This window comes from Nicotiana tabacum, chromosome 14 (assembly GCF_000715075.1).
Source record: "Nicotiana tabacum cultivar K326 chromosome 14, ASM71507v2, whole genome shotgun sequence".
Lineage (NCBI taxonomy): Eukaryota > Viridiplantae > Streptophyta > Magnoliopsida > Solanales > Solanaceae > Nicotiana > Nicotiana tabacum.
The window spans coordinates 17,319,423-17,336,639 of record NC_134093.1 but is presented as its reverse complement, the minus strand read 5'-3'; the positions used below and the strand labels follow the sequence as shown (position 1 = coordinate 17,336,639).

The 17,217-nt window shown below is 35.1% G+C and overlaps 2 protein-coding genes and 1 non-coding gene across 3 annotated transcripts; all 3 read right to left on the bottom strand.

The window, feature by feature from the left end:
• Positions 1-720: 720 nt before the first annotated feature.
• On the bottom strand, positions 721-3,712 carry LOC107799635 (glycolipid transfer protein 1-like). Its single transcript, XM_016622775.2, has 7 exons — positions 3,557-3,712; positions 2,573-2,704; positions 1,978-2,033; positions 1,652-1,782; positions 1,369-1,504; positions 1,039-1,170; positions 721-953 (listed from the first exon to the last, which is right to left on the bottom strand). Exons 2-7 carry the CDS (start codon positions 2,688-2,690, stop codon positions 918-920), a joined length of 609 nt encoding a protein of 202 aa, XP_016478261.1. The 5' UTR covers positions 2,691-2,704; positions 3,557-3,712; the 3' UTR covers positions 721-917.
• A 10,386-nt stretch (positions 3,713-14,098) lies between these two features.
• On the bottom strand, positions 14,099-15,876 carry LOC107804932 (uncharacterized). Its single transcript, XM_016628890.2, has 2 exons — positions 15,537-15,876; positions 14,099-14,433 (listed from the first exon to the last, which is right to left on the bottom strand). Exons 1-2 carry the CDS (start codon positions 15,804-15,806, stop codon positions 14,206-14,208), a joined length of 498 nt encoding a protein of 165 aa, XP_016484376.1. The 5' UTR covers positions 15,807-15,876; the 3' UTR covers positions 14,099-14,205.
• Positions 15,877-16,567: 691 nt separating this feature from the next.
• Positions 16,568-16,639, bottom strand: TRNAQ-UUG (transfer RNA glutamine (anticodon UUG)). The gene has a single exon. It is a non-coding gene; the product is annotated as a tRNA-Gln (tRNA).
• Between the last annotated feature and the right edge of the window lie 578 nt (positions 16,640-17,217).

The window sequence follows — 17,217 nt, the reverse complement described above, 5'->3', positions numbered from 1 at the left end:
AAACAATGTTGACCTTACACTTTTAGTTTGAGCAAATAATGTCCAGTTTTTTTACTGTAACTCTTCCCTTGTTGTGTGGCCCTCCGATATTTTAATACTATTTTTTCTGTAAAGTTGTCTTCGTGTGACCTATAGGTCTTGGGTTCGAGCCGTGGAAGCAGCTATTAATGCTGGTACTAGCATATACTGTCTACATCATACCCCTTTGGGTGCGGAAGTTCCTTGAACCCTGCGTGAACGCGGATGCCTTGTGCAGCGGGCTTTTTTTTTTTTTTTTTGTCTGTGTAAAACTCAAATTGTTCATGGTACTGTATGTTTTCAAATGTATGGGCTTTTCATGCTTTAATTCCTACTTCCTTTTAATATCTTATTGGTCGCACCCCAAGAGGAAGGGAAAATAGAGAAAGGAAGAACCATAGAAGACTTGGATGGCTAAAATCCAAACAAATAGTGACATGAGATTCATGTACTCTACTTAGAGATATTGAGGTAGCTGATTGAAGGCACATGAGATTTGTGCAAGTATTCCAATAAAGTGAATCATTAAACACTTCCAAACTTAATCGATAGCTTGTATTTATCATAACTGAACTCTCATATGATTGCGCTTGCACACACACACACACACACACACACACAAACTATAGGTAAAAAGATTGAGAAAACAAGAGAGCAAAATGAGTCTGGTGATGCATGATATGTCAAAAAGAAGCAGCAGTAGAGGAGTAAGACGCTGGCCAGAAAATATCATAAAACTTTAGCGGGACGAAAAATGAATATAAAAGCAACAGATGTAGTGAAAATTTGGGAGAAGTAACAATGCTGTTGAAAAATTGGGACAAAATGAAAATAGAATCAACAAATATAGTGAAGATCTACACTTTAGAACTTCAGAATGCTGAAACTGGAGAAGTTGATCATGAAGCTTTCATACCGTCCAAGCCAACACTAGCCTGCACAAAAGACCAATGCATCATTCACAAATTTAAGACAACCGTAATTTTGTTTGAAAACTTGCAAAGAATATTAATATCATACCAGAAATTTGTGGATTTGCTGAAGTATAGGTGAAAACGTCGTACAAAACTTTTCCATATCACCATAGATGTCACCGTTGCCACCTATAACCTCCATGAACTTTTTCCTATCTGGAGCAAGCTTTATCGCAACCTTTGGTTCACATTTAGAAACACGTTAGCACTTTTTACAGGTTCAGAAGACCAAATTTACAGTACAGTTTCTCATATAAGAGATTAACATATTTATCAGATGAAGTCTTTGGCTAGTTGAATTAATCTTTCATGCCATTTTCTTTTGAAATCCTGTTGTTAGATCAATTTTAGACTGAAAAGACAGTGAAGTAAATACCGTAAAGCTTGAACTAGCAAGCCATCCGTGCCATTTCTTCAATGTCTTGGCGTAAGAATCGTTGCAAGCTTGGGACATTGACCAATCTTGATGCTGAACTAAATTGTGAAATAGCACCACTATGAAGTCCATGGCTCTGCAGCGTTAGCAGAATGATCGATTAGTCTGACTTATCTTAACACATTATGTAAGCAGAGTTTGTTCATCAAATAACCAAAATGCAAACTTGTTATGCACCAAAGATAAAGGATTACATAACGAGGATGGAAAAGCAATCGCGTACCTTGTTAACCATAGCAAACCATTGGTACAGCTAGATGAAGATTTAGCAGTCTTTATCTCGACTTCTGCCTGTACGAAACTGTACAAGTAGTTGAATCTCGACGTGTTATCGTTATACTTGGATTCTAACCTCTGTAAGGAAACAAGCGTTGAGTATTCGCAATTAGGAACAATGTCAGATATCTCAAATTTTGCATAAGTATAAGGTTACATAAGAGATTTTCTAATAGAAAAATTCTGAATGATACTATTACACATGAAATCTGCAACACAAGTTGCGATATTTGTAATATTTAAGCAGAAGAAATAAAGAAATGACTAACTCACCGATATATTTCCATTGATGTCAGATTTAACCACAGTCATAGCAGCTCCAAATTTATCTGGCATCATAGGGTGTCAAATGAATTCAATTTGTTAAAAAACTTTAGATAACACAATACATCTATGTATGAGAATCCAAATATGCATCAGTTGAGCACAAAAGGTTGTTAAGGTGGTGAAGATACGAACATCATGCAATATTTTGTAAAGGGCAGCTCGGTGCACTGAGCTCACGCTATACGCGGGGTCCGGGGAAAGGCCGGACCACAAGGGTCTATTGTACGCCGCCTTACCCAGCATTTCTGCAAGAGGCTGTTTACACGACTCGAACCCGTAACCTCCTAGTCACATGACAACAACTTTATCATGTAATATTTTCTAGTAAAAGAAATTGGCTTCAATACTAAAAGTGTAACAACAACAACAACAATAACATACTCAGTGTAATCCCATAAGTGGAGTTTGGGGAGGGTAATCTGTACGCAGACCTAACCCCTCCCTTGTGAAGGCAGATATGTTATTCCTGAAAGACCCTCGGCTCAATGAAATCAAAATCACAGAGTAATAATCATGACAATTTTAGAGAAAAGTTTTGAACCTAGAATTGGCAATACGAGTTTGCAAACTTCCAAGAAAGGCTTAGTCATCAGCTCCCCATGTTCAGACTTGACATGCTTCATTCCTTCCAAAGCTGGGGAAAACAATGTTCCCTCCATATTTACCTATTTTTCTGCACATAAAAACACAAAGGTTCCTATCATTTACCATTGAGAATACAGATAACCAAAAAAAAAAAAAAGAGAGTAGCAAAATTAGACTGCAGAATATGCCAGTAAACCTATGAATGAAAATGATTATACAGATTTTTTTTTTTGAATCAAGCAAATTGGATTGCCAGTTTCTATAGAGAAGTGATGTTTCATATACAACACAAAGGATGTAAATAAACAACTCCTAAAAATATTGTTTTATCAAAATCCCTGTAATAAAAGGGCATCCCGGTGCACAAAGCACCCGCGTTCATGCAGGGTCCAGGAAATGGCCGTACCCCAAGAGTGTGTGATGTTGGCCGCTTACTCTGATGCAAGCATTAGAAGCTTATTTCACGGCTCGAACCCGTGACCTACACGGAGACAACTTGATCGTTGCTCCAGCGCTCCCCTTCCCTGCAATCCACATCTAATTTTTTGTTTCCCCGAATATATCCCAATTCTTGTCCTAATTCTTCTTTCCATTCAACCTCTGATAAAAAAAGATATACCTTGGTAATATTTTATTTCTTGGACAAGTTTATTGATAAACATAACAGCCCTGTTGTTCCGATAGAGAGAAGAACCTATGATTACATTTTTGGAAAATTTCCAAACGAACAATTTCATCTTTTAATTCCTATCCTAGTTAGTCTTGATTCGGCATTAGAAGTATATTGACGTTTTCCCAATAGCCGAATGGTTTTGTATGTAAATACTGATAGCTGAAAAATCAGATCAAGAGAACAAGGGAAAAACTGAAAAAAGACAAATTTGATAACATGTCAAAAAACATAAGTATAACAGGAATGATTAAAAAAAAAAACAAGAACCTGGGATTTTAATGTTTAGATGTGGAACAATAAGATTGCAGGTCAGATGATGTTGTGTGTATTTTTTCAGTTACATATCTTATTTATGAGGAATGAGATATACTAATTTTTTTAATTAGAATTAATTGTTAGTAGAGTGGTCAAAGATGGAAATTAAGAGAAGAGAGAAGGGATTGGTTGTCACGTTTAATAACTGTTTTTCAAATTAGCCGCTGCTTCTACGATATGTGCGGAAAGAGCCATGTAGGTTAGTGGAATTTATTTTATTTTTCTCTTCTTATTATTTAGGCACAATTAAGGTGCTATTACATTTTTCTCTGTTATTTTCAACAATTGGAATAAAGTATAAAACACTAAAATAAAGTAGTAGGAAACTCATAATATAATTAGAATCTTTTTTTTCTTTCGAGGAATAAGCTGTTGAAGAAAGGATAAAAGACTAAGACTTGATTTCAAAGTATGAAGTTAATTAGTGAATTCAATCGACATTCATCACTGTCGGGAAACATAAAAGAGAAGATAATGATTTAGTACTCACAAAGTACAAAAGTATTCTTTGAAATATTTAAAGTGGAGTAGTATTTTGTTTCCAAATATAATGGGAGTGTGAAATGACAACTCTATCCTTGAAGGAGATTATGTCAAGTGCTTTACAATCCAGCTGTCCATAATAGCAAAAGAATATTTTGACTGCAGGGATTCTTAGTTATATTTTATATTTTCTTGTATATATTATTTATTCACATTAGGACAAATTACACATGGACAGGTATGGGACATGTATGAGAGTAGTACATAGAGTAAATTTAATAAATTAGCTACACTGTACATATACATATTTCTCAAGACAATACATATCAAATTCAGATTGAGTTCAAAAGTTCCTGTCTTTTACATGGTATTAAGAGCAGGTCGACCAACCTAATATTTGAAACCCTTATTCACTTTTCAACTTTGCTCTATTCCTTACAATGGGAGAAACAACAAAAGTTGTAGCTGCAACAACTGATTCAACCAAGAAAGGTGTGATTGATTCAACACACCCTTTCTTTCTTCATCCTCCAGACTACCCATGCATGAACTTTGTTTCCTCAGCTTTTGATGGCAAAAGCTATGGAGCTTGGCGTAGAGCAGTAGTCATAGCTCTTTCTGCCAAGAATAAACTAGGTTTCATAGATGAAACTCTTTCCATTCCAGATGAAAACTCTGGTCTTCAAAGTGCTTGAGTTAGAGGAAATGACATGGTATTGTCTTGGCTCCTTAACTCTTTGTCAAAAGAAATTGTAGAAAGTGTTCTTTACTCACATAGTGCAGAAGATCTGTGGAATAATTTAGAAGACAGATTTGGTCAGACAAATGGGGCTAAACTTTTTCAACTACAGAAAGAACTAAGTGGCGTGGTTCAAGGTAACTCTAGCATTTCAAGTTATTTCACAAAAATAAAAAGTTTGTGGGATGAACTAGATACCTTGATCAATTTTTCTCATTGTTCATGTGAATGTGTATGTGGAGCTAAAAGAAAAAAATCTGAAAACGCATCAAGACCAGAGACTGCTGCAATTTTTAATGGGCCTGAATGACACCTACATAGGTGTGAGAAGCAACATACTGTTGACTTCGCCTTTACCTTCTCTTGGCCAAGCTTACTCTATGGTTATCCAGGATGAAAAGCAAAGAAAAATACATGCTTCTCCTGTTTATCCTAGAGAATCAGCTTCATTTATTGCTGCACAACATGGGGCAGTTGGTAAGAGAAACAATGTGAGGGATTTTAAAGGAAAAAAACCTGTGTATGAGGGAAAGAAAAACAACTATACCTGTTCATACTGCATGAAGCCAGGTCATGTTGTGGAACAAATCTGCAGGCTTGTTAGATTTCCCTCAGATTTCAAGTTCACAAATCAACGAAAATACCAAGAGTCAGTTCAAGGTAACAATGCTTTCAGCACTGAAGAAAATGCAGTACAGACGGCGGGGATCAAGTCACTTACTCAAGAAAATATTAGCCAGATCCTACAACTCCTTCAGCAAGTGCAGATGGGAAAATAGGGAACCAGTAGCTCTGAAAATAATGCAGATGTGAACTGTGTTGTTATATCTTTCTCACATAATTGTGCTACTTGTTTTGCACATAACAACAATAAGACATGGATATTAGATAGTGGTGCATCTGAACATATAACTTTTGATGAAACTGCTCTCTATAATATAGCTCCTTTACCTAAACCTTTGAATGTAAATTTATCCAACTCTCATAAGGTTAGAGTCATACATTCAGGTTCAGTTTTACTTTTTTCAAATCTGATTCTTCACAATATGTTGTATGTCCCTGCTTTTAGATTCAATTTGTTGTCAGTTCATAAATTGTGCAAATAAAATAACTATCTCATATTATTCACTTCTCTTTTCTATTTTTTGTAGGCCCCTTCAATGAAGAGGCCTCTGGTGATTGGTAGGGAGAGTTGTGGTCTTTATGTTCTAGAATCAAGGCATTTGGAACGCATTTCCAAGAAGTCATCTTCATCTAGAAGTTCATTTGTGTTAGAAAAAAATCTATGTAATCAGAAAGTTCCTTCAGCTTTATTTTCCTTCTCTAGTATTTCTGATGTAAGGAACAAGTTGTAGCACTATCGTTTAAGTCATATGCCTTTGAGTAATATGAAGAATATTTCATATATTCCTAATTCTTCATGCGATAATTTTCCTGTGCCTTGTGTGATATGTCATATGGCTAGACAGTCGAAATTATCATTTTTCACTAGTTTAACTACTTCTAAAGCTATGTTTGATTTAATTCACATAGATACATGGGGTCCTTACAATACAACCACTTCTGATGGATATAAGTACTTCCTAACTATAGTTGATGACTATAGTAGGGGTACTTGGACATATCTTCTTAGCACAAAATCAAATGCGTTTCTAGTATTGCAATCTTTCTTAGCTATGATAGAGAGATAGTTTCACAACAAAGTCAAAATCATACGTTCAGATAATGCTTTTGAGCTTGGAACAGGGAATGCACATGTAGATTTTTTTTTAAAACAAGAAATTTTGCATCAGACAACTTGTGTTGGGACTCCTCAACAAAATGAAATTGTGGAGCGCAAACATAAGCATCTTCTAGAGACTTCTAGGGCTTTGCTCTATCAATCACATCTACCTATTAATTTTTGGGGAGACTGTGTGTTGACTGCAACACATTTAATTAATAAGTTCCCTTCAAAGGTTTTAAAGCTTAAGACACCTTATGAGATCTTATTTAAAACTAAGCCTAACTACTCCAGACTTAAATATTTTGGATGTTTATATTTTGTTTCTACTCTTTCATCTCACAGGGCAAAATTTGATCCAAGAGCTTTACCTTGTATTTTCTTAGGATATCCACATGGTAAGAAAGGGTATAAAGTCCTTAATCTTGACACAAAGAAGACTTTTATTTCTAGGGATGTTATATTTCATGAGGACATCTATCCATTTGCTTCAATGAACACTTCAAAGCCTCATAAATCAATTTTTCCTACTTCAAATACACCTGAAGTAAATCTTGAAGTGCCTGATTTGCAGACTACCAATTCAGTTGAACATTCTGATCATCCGAGTCTCCAAATCAAGATGTTACAGAATTTCCTACACCACTTTTCAGTCCACAACCTACAGATGGAAATCGTAGGAACTCACCAGTTGGACTCAGAAAATCCATTCGGATTCACAAAACTCCCTTTTACCTAAGTGACTACATTACAAATGCAGTACAAGTAACTGATGTTGGCACACCATGTTTTCTTTCTCCTATAACACCTGCTTCTTACTCCTTTTCTGCCCTCTCAACTTCAAATAAGTCATTTTTAAATTCACTTTCAAATGTTCAAGAACCACTAACCTTCAACCAGACAGCTAATCACCCAGGATGGCAAGAAGCAATGCAGAAGGAGATTGAGGCACTAGTCCAGAATGAGACTTGGGAAGTTGTTGAACTTCCTGGTGATAAAAAGGCCCTCCCATGCAAATGGGTATACAAAGTTAAACATCATTCAAATGGAAGTATTGAACTACTGAAAGCAAGATTAGTAATCAGAGGTAATGTGCAACGTGAGGGTATAGATTTTAATGAAACATTTTCTCCAGTGGTTAAAATGGCCACAATCATATGCCTTTTAGATACTGCAGTCAAAAAGGGTTGGGGCTTATATCAATTGGATGTTAACAACGCTTTCTTATATGGAGATTTAAACGAAGAGGTATACATGAATTTTTCAGCATGTATGAACTCTCCAACACCCAGAATGTGTGCAAGTTAAAGAAGTCATTTTATGGACTTCGTCAAGTATCAAGACATTGGTATTCAAAGCTTACAGGTGCTCTTAGTTTCAAAGGTTATTCACATTTTCTAAATGACTACTCTTTGTTCTTTAAGAAGAAAGGAACTTCAGTCTCTATTGTAGCAATTTATGTTGACAACATCGTGCTAACTGGAAATGACATTGAGGAATTGAATGCCTTGAAAAGTTTTCTTGATCAAGAATTCAAGATTAAGGACCTCGGAAACTTATATTTTTTCTTAGTAATGGAAGTTCTTCGAGAATCAACTGGTTTGATTCTATCTCAATGCAAATTCACCTTAGATTTGCTAAAAGAGTTTGACTGCATGGATAAGCAACCAGCTTCTTCACCTTTGGATCCGACACAAAAACTTCTTGCCCACACTGGAGAAGTCATTCAAGATCCAACCTTATATCATCACTTGATTGGGAAGTTGAATTATCTTACTCATACAAGACCAGACCTTTCCTTTACAATACAATATCTCAGTTAATATATGCAGGATCTGCGACAACCACATCTCGAAGCTGCTCTCCGAGTACTTCATTATCTTCTTAAAGACCCAGGACTTGATCTTTTCATGACTGCATCACCATCTTTTAAACTCCAAGCTTTTTGTGATTCAGATTGGGGTTCATGTCCAAATTCTCGGAGATCAGTGAGTGATTTCTACATCTCATTAGGATTTTCACCAATTTCCTGAAAATCGAAGAAACAAGCCTCAATTTCTCTTAGTTCCGCCGAAATAGAGTATCGATCTATGCGGAGAGTTGTGGCGGAGCTTAACTGGTTAGTCCGCCTCTTCGATGATCTTTCAGCACCAATCACACTTCCAGTTCCACTCCACTCTAACAGTCAGGCAACTATTCATATAGCTAAAAATCCCGTCTTTCATGAAAGGACGAAACATATTGAAATTGACTGTCATTTTGTGCGACAACAGTTCATCTCCGATCTTATTTCCCTCTCTTTCGTCAGAACTGACTCTCAGCTAGCCGATTTATTTACGAAATCACTCACTGGACCAAAGCATCACACCTTACTGGGTAAGTTGGGTGTTTTCTCAAACCCCTCCAACTTGAGGGAGGGTGTTGAAGAAAGGATAAAAGACTAAGACTTGATTTCAAAGTATGAAGTTAATTAGTGAATTCAATCGACATTCATCACTGTCGACAACGGAAAACATAAAAGAGAAGATAATGATTTAGTACTCACAAAGTACAAAAGCATTGTTTGAAATATTTGAAGTGGAGTAGTATTTTGTTTCCAAATATAAAGGGAGTGTGAAATGACAACTCTATCCTTGAAGGAGATTATGTCAAGTGCTTTACAATCCAGCTGTCCATAATAACAAAGGAATATTTTGACTGCAGAGATTCTTAGTTATATTTTATATTTTCTTGTATATATTGTTTATTCACATTAGGACAAATTACACATGGACAGGTATGGGACAGGTATGAGAGTAGTACATAGAGTAAATTAAATAAATTAGCTACACTGTACATATAGTTCTTTCTCAAGACAATACATATCAAATTCAGATTGAGTTCAAAAGTTCTTGTCTTTTATATAAGCCAAATTTCATTAATACGAAAATGGAAAATGCCTTGTACCAGTAAGCGTCTCTCAGGTACTGTATGGTGAATAAGTGTGGCAATGGGGCGGTGCGGGGCGGGTTTCAGTGGTCATGGTGCGGGGAGGGTTACAACATTTGTGGGGGCGGGGCGGGTTCTTTTTAAATTTAAAAAAAAACTACTGCGGGGCGGGTCGCGGGTCAGGATTTAATTATTTGAAGTAAACCTAAAACGCTACTCTCTCCTCAAAACTAAGACCTAAAAGTCTAAACCCAATTCACAATCACAAACGCCCTAATTTCTCAGAGGATTACTCCACAAAGTCACGCACAATCTCAAAGCTTTCTCCACTCTCTCTGTCTCTCACAATCTCATTCTCTGGTAAGTTTTCTCTATTCAAACTCTAATGACCCAGTTCGAATTCAATATTCATATTATTGAATTTTGCTTTGGCTCTCCATCAAGATTACTTTTGTTATCTCCTTTTTGGTTTGCCGACAAATGGTCTATGATTTATGTTTGAAATCATATACCATAATTTGTTGTTTCTTGTTTGAATAAGGTTTGCTTTTCTTGATTTTACAACTACCACAATTGCAACCTGCAAGTGTCCATCTTTTTTTTCTTTCTCAAAAACAAAAAGTTCCTATATTTTCTATAAACTTTCGGCAAATTTGTGTGTTGGCTACATAAGCTCGTTGGATTCCTTTGTTTTTCAATCTACAAAATGTGCATGAACAATGAAATTAGGGAGCAGGGAGAATAGTTGAAGAGAAATAATTAGGAGTCTCCAATATTGCTGCAGGCGCAGGATGCTACTTCTAAGAGGCAGATTATACTAATATTTATTTTCAGTTAGTCCAAAGATTTTAGTTTTTATGGTGAAATACTAAAATTTAAGCTATTTAAGCATCGGATTGTTCATTGTTGTAACTGATTCTTCTTTTAGGTATTAATTCTGCAGAATATGATGGGGTCACATTTTTTATTAGTACTAGTAATTTAAGTCCCGTATCTCTACTTAATATTTCTTTTATTGATTTTTTATAGAAAATTATAGAGTCTCAAGACAAACAAAATCCAATGTGTTCATCTTCAAATGCTTTTCCTATTGAGACTGAGAGTCAAAGGCTTATGCAGTCTGATGAAGTTACCATGGAAGTTATTGATGAAGCAGGTAAAAGAAAACTTATTTCTGAAGCATGGAAACATTTCAAAGCGATGAAGCTTGATGGTGTTCGCTTTGGTGTTTGTAAGTATTGCAATACTTGTATCAAATCAACAAGAAAATGTGGGACATCATCTTTGTGGGATCATATTCGTAGATGTCGTAAGAAGCCAAGTAACTTAGAAGATAAGGGTGGTTCGGGGGGGGGGGGACGATGGTATCAAACAATATTATTTTGATCAAGATATTTCACGTAGGGAACTTGCTCATGCCATCATTTTACATGAGTACCCTTTGTCCATTGTCGATCATGTTGGATTTAGGAAGTTTGTTGCTAGTCTCCGGCCATTGTTTAAAATGGTATCTAGGAACATAATCAAGAATGATATTTTAAAGATTTTTGACAATCTGAAATCAAAAACTTCTAAGTTGTTGGAAAAAATCACAAGTAAAATTGCAATAACAACTGATATGTATACCTCAGACAATACCAAAAAAGGGTTTATGGCTATTACGACACATTTTATTGATGATTCATGGAGGCTTCAGAGTCATATCGTGAGATTTATTTATGTTCCCGCTCCACATGATAAGGATACTCTATGTGGTGCGTTGCTCAATTGCTTGTTAGAGTGGAATCTTGAGAGAAGAATATCAACAATTACTGTTGATAATTCTAGCACAAACAATGCTCTGATGAAAACCTTGTTAGATGAGAAACTTTGTAAAAGAGATTTGTTGTTGATGGGTCGAGTATTGCATGTGCGTTGTGCCGCATACATCTTAAATTTAATTGTTCAAGAAGGGTTAAAGGTGATAGAAGATGGTATCAGTAACGTGCGTAACAATGTCTTATATTGGATAGGGTCTTCAGGCAGAATTGTAAGGTTTGAAGAAGCTGCACGGTTGCTACATATTTCTTGCACAAAAAAGTTAGAGTATGATTGCCCTACTCGTTGGAAATCAACATATTTAATGTTGAGAACATCCTTAGATTACAAAGAGGTGTTTTCGAAGTTAGAGCATGAATGATACCAATTACCGTTATTTTCCAATCGAAGGGCAATGGAGTGAAGCAGAAAAAGTTTGTGTAAAGTTGAAGCTCTTTTACCATGTCACCGAATAATTTTCGGGGAGTCAATATCCAACTTAAACTCAATACTTTTCAAAAGTTTGTGACATTAAGCTAGAATTAAAAGCTTGGGTAAAAAGTTTAAATCCTTTGATTAGCTCTATGACAACGTCAATGTTGTTGAAATTCAAAAAATATTGAGACGATGTACATATATTGTTGGGTGTAGCTACTATTTTTGATCCGAGGTATAAGATGAAGGTGGTGAAATTCTATCTTGCACAAATTTATCGTGAAAAAGCTTCTTTGGATAAAATTCAAGAAGTTCAAAAAGAGTATCAGAGTAGAGCACTTACTTCACATGAGTCATCTCAAGCATCTAATGAAGTTGTTGGTATTGTTGATGGTGATCGGCTCTCTAGTTTTGATCAATTTGTCGCGTCGAGTAGGGCGAATGTGGACACAAGATCGGAATTGGATGTGTATTTAGAAGAAAGTTTGCTACCTCGTACACCATCATTTGACAGTTTAAGTTGGTGGAAAATAAACGAATTAAAATTTTCTACTTTGCAAAAGATGGCTCGTGACCTCTTAGCCATTCCTGTCTCTACTGTCACTTCAAAATTAGCATTTAGCACTAGTGGGAGGTTGATTAGTCCGCATCGTAGTAGACTTCATCCTACTACTTTGGAGGCTTTGATGTGTGCTCGTACATGGTTGTGAAATGAAATAAATGGTAAGTATTTTCCTTAATGACTTATTATGGTATTAATAGTTTTCAATTTTAACATTTTATACTTTTTTTCAGGTTTGACTTCAAGTGTCGACAAAGTTTCGTGTCCAACTTTACTTGAAGAAGAGGAAGAACCAGATTCAAGTGGGCTTACTAGTCTGTAGCCTCTTTGAAGAGGAAGAGAATATGATATTTTGAATATCACATTTTTTGTGGTTGTGTAATTTGAGTCACTTCACTTTTCTGTTTGGAAGTGAAATTTCAGGCTAGCTAAACTAGAGTATTGTCTGTGATTTACTCTTCTTACCTCTGATTTTCTAGTACCACTTTTATGTGTCATAATTTCCTTTGAAGCTCTAGAACATATGTTCTTCCTCATGTATTGCTATAGCTAGAGCTCACTTGGTTATAGAAAATACTGAACTTTCTTTAGTTCTTGAATCGGTTTTTTGTTTTGTTTTTGGGGTGGTGTTGTTTACGAGAGGTTTAAGGACAAACACTTAAAATTCATTTGCTTTTGGTAGATTTAAAGTAGTGACTAGTGAGTATATATAGAGAACAAATGAATTATCCAATTTTATTTTGTTGATAACTATTCAGAGATTTTAAAAAATAGCAGAAAGTTGAGTTCTGAATGAATATTTGTTACTATGAAGAAATTAAAAAGAATTCTTACTATTCCTGAGCAAATGAATTTTAAGTGTTTGTTCTTGAAAGCGTTTTCTCAATGGCATACTATAAGATACCAGTCGAATTTTTCAACATCCAAATGATGGGCAACCAGTCGAATGAGCAAACAGTCGAATACTCGAATCACTATTATAAGAAATGAAGTTGTAGTATTTTAAATTAGTTAACAAAGGTTCAAAAACTATCCAATGTGTTTTAAGTAAAATGGTATAGACTATTATAACCATCCAGTCGAATCACTATTATAACAATTTTTTTTTAAAAAAAAGAAACTGCGGGGCGGGCGGGGCAGGTGCGGGTGGGGCGGGTGGGTGCGGTTTTAACTGTTACTTGGGGCGGGGCGTATTGAAAATTTGCGGATTAAGACAGCAACCACTAGCTCCGCAACCGCACCGCCTGCCATTCCTACTGATGAATGGTCTCATATTTCTATAAATATACAAAATGAAACAACTTGTGGTTACAATGATTTATTTATTTGTTTAACTCTTCAAACGTTGACGCCGTTCACAAAAATTATTGCGTACATCACTGGTCAATGAAAATTCTTAGCGCTTCTCAACTTACTTGATACATAGTATTTGTTGCTGTAATTATGTCGAAGGAAATTAGAAATTAAGTGCAACTCGAGCTTTTACAACATTGTAGTGAATGCATTATGATCTAGTCGAATCCAACTTGCTTGATATCGAAGCATAAGAGTTATAATAATGTTGAAAGAAGTTTGGCATCCAAGGGTGTGGCCTAGTGATCAATGAAGTGAGTTGAAAACTATGCGGTTTCATGTTCAAATCAAAGTAAAGACAAAAATACTAGGTGATTGAAATTAGTTGATGTGCGCGCATGCAAGCCGGTAAGGACACCACGGTTATAAAAAAAAATATGTTAGAAGGAAATTTGGAATTAAGTGCAAACTCAAGTTTTTCACAACATTGTAATTAATGCACAAAAGGAGCTCAAAAAAAGAGAGTCAAATCCATAAAGGCAAAACTATTTTATTTTTAGTCTCAGCAAAATGATAGTATTTTGTTTCCTTAATCACCAAACACAAAAAACACACAAACAATTAGTAAAACATGTCTTTTATCAAAAGGCATTTGGCTCAGGATATTTGATAGAATTCTTGACAATCTTCTTAGTAGCAGCATCACCAAGATCAATGCCACAAATATCAGCCAATCTGATAAGATAAAGCAATACATCAGATAATTCTTCACCAAGATGCTCTTTATCTGATTCCTTCCAATTTGGTAATCCTTTGTCTACCTCTCCTCTCCATTGGAATATCTCTGATAGCTCTCCTACTTCACCTACCTGAAATTTTCAGTTGGACATAACATAATTGAATTTTATTCTAATATTATTCTCTATTCTCACCATCACTAATTAGCATAACCAATTTTCCTTTTTCATGAATAATGGACAGATGCTTTTTTTCTTTTCTTGTGTACAAAATTGTGCCAAGTAGTTATATGCCAATTAGATGCAACAGAAAGTCTATTAGTTAGTTATGATTCTTACTCCTTATTCGAAGGGAGCCTCAGAGAAACGGTAAAGTTGTTTCCGTGTGACATATAAGTTACGGGTTTGAGTCGTGGAATCAACCACTAAGGCTTCATTAAGGTAAGCTGCTTACATTCATTCTCGGACCTTGCGTGAATACGGAATACTTCGTGCACCGAATAACCTTTTTTTGATTCTTAGCTCTTATTTATGCCACCAAGTTCGAAACACGATAATGGGATGGTACCAACTTTCATACACAATGTTATATGACTATCGTCAACTTGTATAAGAACATTCTATATATAATTGGTCATGAAATAAACTTTAACTTCAAGCGACTAATTAGAAAAGGATATAAAAATCAATCTTATAGCTCCTTTAAAGAATTAGGGAGCTCTTGAGAATTGGATTAGTCCATTAATCAAAATTAATAGGTGTTAGGACTTAGGAGTATGATTTAAGTTAAAGCAGTTTTTTATGGTAAAATAGTTATATATATGGTAGAAAAGTTTTACCAGTAACAAGAAATGTGTTCTTTCTTACTTCAAGCAAGCATTATTGCAATTTCATGTCCTACATCTTAGACTAATGTATCATTTCAAGTACCTATTGGCCATTGATAAACCTAGCTAGAGACAGGAGGATACAACCTATATTAATGGATTTAACCGAACCTAGTATTTTGCAAACATAAATATAAACATACACATAAAAAAACCCCACTAAAATACCAACTAATTGATAAAATTTTGAACCTATAATTTCATAAGTACAATATGTTCAATCTGAAAAATTGAACTCATCAAGTTTAAATCTTAAATTTATTTTTTTAATAAAGATACTCTTTTGAGTCAAAGATGACAAGATCATATTAAAGGCAGAAAGGGAAAAAAAAATGATAAAAGAATTACCATGGCAAGGAGCAAATTCCTAGGGCTGTGAAACTTTTCCCAATTTCTAACCTTGGCAAATTCTTCAAGCTGCTTAGAGAGGTCTTTGAGACTAATATCTATTGATCTCTCTTGAAGTAGTCCCTCTTTTCTTTCTTGTTCCATAGCAAAGTAAATGTGAGATTTGTTGCCTACAAAGAGACTAGAGGCCCTAATCTTGGATTTTAAAGGAGCAAACTTCACATTTGCAAATGGAATATTGTAACCATAAAAGTACAATGATGATAGCATTTGTTAGTGAGGAAAAAAGGAAGAACCTTCAAAGAGAGCAAAATTCTTAGGGCATACTATTGGTTTTTATATGCAAAGGATTCTTATGTTCCATCCCATCCATGTGGAATATTGTATTCCAATTTTCTTAGTTTATTGTGAAAGGACAGTGCAAATTGATGAGCAGGTGAAACACCTTTTTGTGCAAATTGAGAGTTCAATTAAAAGCATTAGAAACAACCTTTCTATCTAATACAAGGTAGACAATGACGAAATCAGAAATTTTTCTAAGGGTATTCAAAATTAAAAGAAGTGAAAAAAATTCACTGACAAAGGGTGTTCAATATATATTATATACCTCTAAAATTACTTATATACACAGTGTAATTTTTAGACGAAGGGTGGTCGATTATTCACCCTTAAGACAATATAGCTACGCCCATGAAAGCAGGAATAAGTTCTGCGTACACCTCACCGTATCTCACTTGTGGGTACACAGTGGATATTGTGTTGTTGAGCAGCTCAATTAAAACATCTTTCTTTAGCTCTCATTGTGCACCATTACTAGATTATTTAAGATTTATGTTTATGGGATATGAGTAGTGAGTAAGCTCAACCATTGAGTTTGTCTAGTGTTTTAGACCATTCATTTGCTGCTTAATTAGTCATTTCATTAACTTGATTAGTCTTTTCAGTTTAACGAATAAGGAAAACCAATTTTTGTCTTTTCAAAGACCCAAAATAGGGAGGGAGAGAAAGAACGAAAAAAATGAGAAATATAAAGGTCCTACCGGGAGTCGAACCCAGGTCGCTGGATTCAAAGTCCAGAGTGCTAACCACTACACCATAGAACCTTATATACTGCTCCAGTTTGCTTTATTTTATTTATCTACTACTGACAATTTTGCCCTTAAAAACCATAAGTGATGCTTTTCTTTTTTTCATTTCCAACCAATGCGATGCATTCTCACTTCAGAGTCCCGACTAATCCAAATTCATTCTTCGTTCAAAACTATAGAAAAAAATATATTTCTTGCAGTAACGTAAGAAAAAGTTTCTAACTTATATCTGAATTAAAAAAAGATTACATCAACTTGAAAGTCATACTAAGTTTCATTTTGAGTTATTATTTATTTATTTACTTATGTACATTTGTGGGGGGTTTTGGGGGAGGGGGTGGGGGTGGGGGGAGAATGAAATAATTCAAATCCCTTGCACACTTTTTAAGAACGAGTATACATGGAAATGGAGTAGACATTCCACTGGGTAAATCATACTATATGAAGAGAGATGCGAAAAAGGGTAAATATACCTTTCAACTTTCTTTGTTTATGGAATACAAAAACATTATCATTTTAATTTGGAATATTATACCCTTATCTAAGCTTATCATCATCACTTCAATTTTGACATTCTTCTTATCAACCGAAAG

Bases quoted from the DNA above. Each gene is read 5' to 3' on its own strand.
- LOC107799635 (XM_016622775.2), bottom strand. From the start codon at position 2,690: ATGGAGGGAACATTGTTTTCCCCAGCTTTGGAAGGAATGAAGCATGTC. The intron at 1,171-1,368 runs GTATTTACTTCA...TGTGAACCAAAG, and splicing joins TTGCTAGTTCAAGCTTTACG to GTTGCGATAAAGCTTGCTCC. The intron at 954-1,038 runs GTATGATATTAA...TCTTTTGTGCAG, and splicing joins AGCAAATCCACAAATTTCTG to GCTAGTGTTGGCTTGGACGG.
- LOC107804932 (XM_016628890.2), bottom strand. From the start codon at position 15,806: ATGCTATCATCATTGTACTTTTATGGTTACAATATTCCATTTGCAAAT. The intron at 14,434-15,536 runs GTAATTCTTTTA...TGAAAATTTCAG, and splicing joins GGAATTTGCTCCTTGCCATG to GTAGGTGAAGTAGGAGAGCT.